We start from the raw sequence: 6,885 nt of genomic DNA on the forward strand, positions 1-6,885 counted from the left end.
ACAATAATTTGGTTACTTGATAATTTAGATTGCTTTTAATTAATTAGGAATAAATTGACTTGTTTCCCTGTGGTTCGACCCTTCTTCCCTATCTACATAGTTAGTGGATTTAGGTTTTATTTTTGATTAGGTGAATACGACTTGAGCCTGACAAATTTTGGCGCCGTTGCCGGGGAAACGGTTTTATTTTTATTTTTTGATTATTTTTTTGTAGTCTAGATTATCCCCTCTTGTCTTAGAGAACGTTAGTTCTTTGAGGCAATTCTCATATTTGTCTTTTAGTTCCTTGTTTATGCCCAGGTGTTCCTGATCAGGTTACATTCAATTCGATCCTGAGATCGAGTGCTCGTTCCATAGGCAAAGGAATCTTTATAGACAAATCCTGGCGGGCTCTAAGGAAGACAATAATCAAAGAGACCCTCCAACTGATTCAAGTGACTCAGAAATTCCTTCATATCCAGAATCAGAGATGACGGCACAAAAGAAGCTCAGTGACTACTCGCAGCCGAAGCTCACAGATTTCCCGCACCTTACTCCCACTCCGGTCCTTGATGGAGTGCAATTTGAAATCAAGCCCCAATTTATCACCATGATAGAGAAGAAGCAATTTAGTGGAGCTAAGGGTGAAGATCCTAATCTTCACATTGCAGATTTCTGCCAATATTGCAACACCATTAGACAGGCCGGGGTCACGCAGGACCAAATCAGGGAGATTCTTTTTCCCTTTTCATTATGTGGCAAAACTAAATTATGGTTTAATGGTTTGAATAGAACTGCACTTGGTATTACTGACTGGGAAACTCTTGCCTTGAACTTTTATAATGAATATTACCCTGCAATGAGAACAGCTGTACTAAGGATTGCTACTCAGAACTTCGCTCAGAAGGCCGATGAAACTTTACATGAGGCTTGGGAGAGGTTCAAGGATCTACACAGAGAATGCCCCCACCATATTCTGGCACAATGGCAATTGATCCAAGCTTTCTACAATGGACTTGGAAATTCATCTAGATCAGTTCTAGATTCTGCAGCTAGTGGGAGATTCATGAATTTAAATGTGGACGATGCAGGACAAGTTATCGAAGATATGTCAATACACAATTCCCAATACGGGAATCCGAGGGGGTTTGCAAATAAAGGAAAACACAATGTTGATTCCGTATCCTTTTTGCAAGCTCAGTTAACATCTATTTGTCAGAAATTAGATAATCTTACTGCTACTCCTAACTCTGTAGCTAATGTTTCTGTTGTTGCTAACAATGAAGTTTTTTGTGAAAATTGTGGAATTGTAGGGCATTGGGAGCAAGATTGTAGGAGTTCCATGGAACAAGTTAATGCCTTCCAAACCTATAGGCAAAATAACCCATATTCCAACTCTTATAATCCTGGTTACCGGAACCATCCATATCTTTCTTACCGGAGTACCAATGTACAAAAACCTCCACCTTCACAACAACCACAACAGCAACCTCCACCATAGCAGAAATGTTACCATCCTAATTCTGGCCAGAAAAACCAAGCAAAACCCTCAACATCTTCTGACCTTGCTATGATAGAAATCAGAGCAATGCTTACCAACATGCAAAAGCATATGGAGAGTAGGGATGCGCAAATTAATTCAATTTTAGCTCATAATAAAATCATGGATAATCAAATTGCACAACTTTCATCCACCCTACAAACCCGTCAGCAGGGAGCTCTGCCATCACAACCAATCCATCCCACAGATCATGCCAATGCAATCACTCTAAGGAGTGGTTCACATTATGATGGACCTCCTATGCCAAAGGAAGATGGAACAGTTCTTGCTCCAGATTCCTCTATACCAAACGCTAATCCTGTAACCCTGCAGGGCTACAAAAAGATACTAACCCTTCTAATGTTTCTTTGCAGGGTAAATCTTAGGATAAGGGAGGAGATGTGTAGAGCCCAGTTATCAAACTACTGTTCCCTAATAGACAATTGAAGAGTAAGTTTGATAAACAATTTGGTAAGTTCTTGGAGGTTGTGAAAAACTTGCAGGTAACAGTTCCTTTCACTGATTTAATCACTCAGGTTCCTGCATATGCTAAATTTATAAGAGACATTCTGACTAGGAAAAGGGCCTTTAATGAGGTAGAAACTGTAGCTTTTTACAGAGGAATGTAGTGCCTTATTGCAAAATAAATCCCCTCCTAAATTAAAGGATCCTGGTAGTTTTTCTATCCCTTGTCATATAGGGAATGTTTTTATTGATAAAGCTTTGTGTGATTTGGGTGCCAGTGTCAGTGTCACTAGTAGAAAAAGGCTCATTTGCGTCGCTCATTTATAGTGTATTTGCGTCGCTTCTATGAGCGACGCAACTGCTCGCGACGCAAATGACTTTTAAGTCATTTGCGTCGCTCCTAGGCGCGACGCAAATAAGAGTCATTTGCGTCCCTCCTTTATAAAGGAGCGACGCAAATGACTTTTTTGATAAACTTATTTTTTGTCATTTGCGTCGCTCCTTTATAAATAAGCGACGCAAATGACTCTTCTGACAAACTTATTTTTTGTTATTTGCGTCACTCCTTTATAAAAGAGCGACGCAAATGACTTTTCTGATAAACTTATTTTTAGTCATTTGCGTCGCCCCTTTATAAACAAGCGACGCAAATGACTCTTCAGATAAACTTTTTTTGTTATTTGCGTCGCTCCTTTATAAACAAGCGACGCAAATGACTCTTCCAATAAACTTATTTTTTGTTATTTGCGTCACTTGTTTATATAGGAGTGACGCAAATGACTGAGTAGACAATACAAAACTGCTGTATTTGCGTCACTTGTTTGTTTAATGAGTGACGCAAATGAGGTGAATTTTTTTTTTTTTTAATTATAATATAATAATTGCCTTGTATATGTTTGTAGTACCTGTTTTCCTAGGTATAAAGTAATATGCTAATGCTAATATAATTGAAATTAAAATGCAATATTATTGAATAATGCAAATGTAAATTTCGGCAGAGTCTCCTTTGTAATTTGGCCTACCCATAAAATTTCCAAACCATGTTTCTTAACCAAATCAACGTATAATACAACTCCAACTTCTAGACTTAAACTTAAAGGTAGAAGTACCTCAACAGCTCAACCTAGAGTTCAAAACGTGGTAACTACTGATTACTAACTATAGTATACAATTTCGCCCAAGCGAGCAAGAGGCATATGGCAGCTTGCCTATTGTGACCAGAAGTGAGACAGAGCCCTTCCATTTTTGCAGGCCGCAACACACTCAAGCACATATTCTCTGAGCTTCTTCTGGACTTCTTCCATTGGCAAGCAGGCATCAACCATCTGTTATCATTCAGCATCGTATGAAAATCTAGATGGCATTATTACGGAATTTGATGAAACAGCAACTATCTCACAGAATCTAGTTAAAAAACATAATTTAGAAAAATAAAAAGAACATTGCAAGAAGCATATCACCAAAAAAAACAGATTCATGAAGAAGTAAAGTTTACAACTTTAAATCACATTCTGAACTCCTGTCCCAATATACTTGTATATATTTCAAAATCTCAGGGGAATAAAGACAGTTTTTTAAAAGTAATCTATCATAATTCCAACTACAATCTCCAGAATGTAATATAACCGAGAACGAATTACCCAAATTAACCAATAAATAACAACATAGAAAGGAATTAGATTCAGCTAAACATAACATCAAACACATGGTATGCAACTCACAAATTATGTATAAAAAAACAATCATAAAAAGAAAAAAGAAACAACCTTTTCTCCCAACGATTAGCACTGAACAAAAGATGAATAGTATGATCATCCAAATTAGATTGATTAGAAAGATAAGCAGAGATCATCTGCCCAACAGCAGTATTTCGATCCGGAAACCGCCATAACTCAGCAGAACACCCAATACTTTGCAAGTGAGAGAGAAGCTGAATACACTGAGAGCTCTTTCCACTTCGATCTAACCCTTCTAATACAACCAAAGCACCTCTTGATTGTAAATTGGGGTTTAGGGCAGAAACTTCAATTTTCTTGGAAGATTCATTCTCCATTTTTGTAGCAAAAATTGAACAATTTAACTGAAATTTAACATCCTGGTTTCTCCTCTGTGCTCCTGCAAAGTGCACCCAAGAAACAACTCAGATCAATATTTTGGTAATTAATATTGAAATCCTGCTTCTGTTGCAAAGGAAGATAACTGGGCATAAATTATCCAAACCATGTTTCTTAACCAAATCAACGTATCTGAAAATTCAATTAAAAAAAATGACAAAAGTTCTGTACTGAATAGCTCAAGACATTAGAGGATATGATGCAGAAAGAGTGCTAACTTTTCAGAATCAAAATTATCCACTCCCAAATCTTCGTCCCAGATAAATATGTAATCATATGGTGCCACAATGTCAGGATGTAGAAATCGTTTTGCATACCACCTTTAACCATACAATGAAAGAACGGATCAGTATGATAAAATTGATAATTAATCTGACCCAATTGCCTTAAAAACTAGAGTACTAACCATTTCGCACTAGTTTGCAAAATTACCAAGCAGAGACACAATTATGAATCATGTAAGAATAGCCAAAGTTTGCAAATAAAGCTTACTCAGCACACTCATTAATCTTCCCCGAATTCTGGCTTTCCACAATCTTCAGAATCAAAGACTTGTTTTCATCCAAGTACTGCCAAGATTTAAACCAACCAAAATTTAGAAATCAATAAGAAAAAAATATTTCCAGATGAGAACTAACCAAGCAGTATATATAGATGAAGCGGCTAATAGACTAGAATCATAAGTGAATTAATGTAACAAAGGATGAATATGTCATGCATAACCAAAGTGTATTACAGTACATATCAATTTTTACTTAAGCGTAAGGATCAAATGATCTGCAATTAGCAATGTTTTAGAATCTACCCCGGTAGCCCTAGACTAAGATAAAAAGCAATGCATACAACACCATTCCCTTATATAATTTCATATGTATTAATTGTTTTATCAATGATCATTTGATTCACAATAACTTCCTTTTATTCAACCATTTACAAGGGAACATACGGATTCTCCATTTTAATGAATCGGAGATGACAGTTGTTCATGCTTGAGACTTACAAAAAAAAAATGAAAATAATAATAATAATAATTCTGGGTTTTTCCCTCCAGATTTAGGCCTTCAAAAGTAGCTTAACAGATAAGAAAACTTGATACTAGGTTTAAAAACAAGTTAAAAACCATCATCACTAAAAACCACTAGTTAAAAAAGTACATTTACACTATTTTTCATTATTATCCAAATAGTCATAACATTAGTTGAGTAAGAAATACTGACATTGCCTATGTGAAGACCATTACAGAAGCCGACACCTAAAGCTTCATTACAGTAAATTTTAAGTTTGCTACACTTCAATGATTACACTGACATTTTATACTTCCATTTATATTTATATTTATATTTATATTTTCATGTTAATTCTTGAATTGCTTGTTGTGGTCCAAGTTCAGAAAAGGTTCAATTTCCAACTGCCGGAAAAGTTAAGTTTGGACCAAAAGGCAGATCTTAGGCCAGGGGTTGAACCATGCTCTTAAGGTATGTTGAACAGCATGCCAGCAATAATCAAGCTGCATGACAGTATGTATGATGGATATCGACTTTTCGATGCTTACAAATGCGAGCACGTAAACCTTAATCATCTGTTAGGCTAATTACAACTAAGATAGACATAACAATGTATCACTCGACTGAAGTGCTCGTTCAGCATGCTTCAATGACTAAACCCGAGATCATAATGGACTTTTTAATTGCAATTAAGGCAGTAATAACTTAAATCATCAAGTAATGTACATTTGTACTAGACTAGAATAGATTAAGGCAGTAATAACTTAAATCAAAGTTTGCAAAATTACCAAGCAGAGACACAATAATTATGAATCATGTAAGAATAGCCAAAGTTTGCAAATTAAGCTTACTCAGCACACTCATTAATCTTCCCCGAATTCGAAGCCTTAAACCAAGAAAAGATTGAACATAAATAGAAGCAATCTTACCATAGGTGGAATTGACTTCAAAAATTCAACAATGTCGAGCCGAAATCGAACTTCAATTGTTGTTGCTGTAATTTGCTTGAACTTCCTCGGGTTTTTTGGGGCGAAATTAAGCGATTTTTCCACTCGAAAATTTCAGTTATTGCTCGAATTTTTGTTGTTGTAATTTCTTGACTTGAACCCAGAAAAAGACGTAATTCAAACAATTATTGTTGCTGTAATTTCTTGACTTAACCTATTGTTGCTGTAATTTCTTGACTGAAATTCGAACAAAAATTATTTATGACTGAAATGGGACGAATTTCTTAGGGTATATTGCGTCGCTGCCAAAAACCCTAGAAATCCCCCCACGAAATCCCCCAATCGAACTTGAAGACCGAAATTGAATTTTTTGGGGCTTTTAGGGTTCGAAATGTATGCTTTTGAGTTGATTTTTTGCTCGAAATGGGGGATTTTTGGTCGGAAACAATCAATTTTTCTGGGTTTAAGGCTTCGAATTTCTTAGGGTTTTTGGTCTAAATTTTTGCTCAAAATTGCTCGAATTTGCAGCCGATTATGGGTCTTCGACTTCACTGCGATTTCAGATGTTAAATTTGCTGGGGAAACGCAAGTTTTTGGTCGAATTTGTCGGATTTCATAGACAAATTTGTGGGTGTTTTGCTGTAGAAATTCGCTGGAATTTAAGAACTCTTGTTTTTTTTTCTTTTTGTATAGTGAATGTAGGTACCTGATGAAAAACCTAAAGCCAAAAGAGTTATTTGCGTCACTTTATTATAAAAAAGCGACGCAAATAACCTTGTTTATAATGTTGTACAATGTACATATGCGTCGCTCATTAGTAAAAGAGTGACGCAATT

At 36.0% G+C, this 6,885-nt stretch overlaps 1 protein-coding gene and 1 non-coding gene across 4 annotated transcripts; both read right to left on the reverse strand.

Moving 5' to 3' along the window:
• Positions 1 to 850: 850 nt before the first annotated feature.
• On the reverse strand, positions 851 to 956 carry LOC145625911 (small nucleolar RNA R71). Its single transcript, XR_014110805.1, has one exon. It is a non-coding gene; the product is annotated as a small nucleolar RNA R71 (small nucleolar RNA).
• Positions 957 to 3,171: 2,215 nt separating this feature from the next.
• LOC145612489 (thymidylate kinase-like) lies at positions 3,172 to 6,179 on the reverse strand. 3 transcript variants are annotated; one of them, XR_014106620.1, is made up of 4 exons: positions 6,032 to 6,179; positions 4,505 to 4,649; positions 4,317 to 4,418; positions 3,172 to 4,099 (listed from the first exon to the last, which is right to left on the reverse strand). XR_014106620.1 is itself a non-coding variant. In XM_081667851.1 (4 exons), exons 2-4 carry the CDS (start codon positions 4,601 to 4,603, stop codon positions 3,702 to 3,704), a joined length of 513 nt encoding a protein of 170 aa, XP_081523977.1. In that variant the 5' UTR covers positions 4,604 to 4,649; positions 6,032 to 6,179; the 3' UTR covers positions 3,172 to 3,701. The 3 variants fall into 3 exon arrangements, 1 of the variants encoding a protein (XP_081523977.1); XM_081667851.1 differs by having other exon boundaries at positions 4,591 to 4,649; XR_014106619.1 differs by lacking the exon at positions 6,032 to 6,179 and having other exon boundaries at positions 4,505 to 5,102.
• Between the last annotated feature and the right edge of the window lie 706 nt (positions 6,180 to 6,885).

Source organism: Chenopodium album, chromosome 3 (assembly GCF_948465745.1).
Source record: "Chenopodium album chromosome 3, dcCheAlbu1.1, whole genome shotgun sequence".
NCBI lineage: Eukaryota > Viridiplantae > Streptophyta > Magnoliopsida > Caryophyllales > Amaranthaceae > Chenopodium > Chenopodium album.

Bases quoted from the DNA above. Each gene is read 5' to 3' on its own strand.
- LOC145612489 (XM_081667851.1), bottom strand. The intron at 4,100-4,316 runs GTTAGCACTCTT...TGCACTTTGCAG, and splicing joins GATAATTTTGATTCTGAAAA to GAGCACAGAGGAGAAACCAG.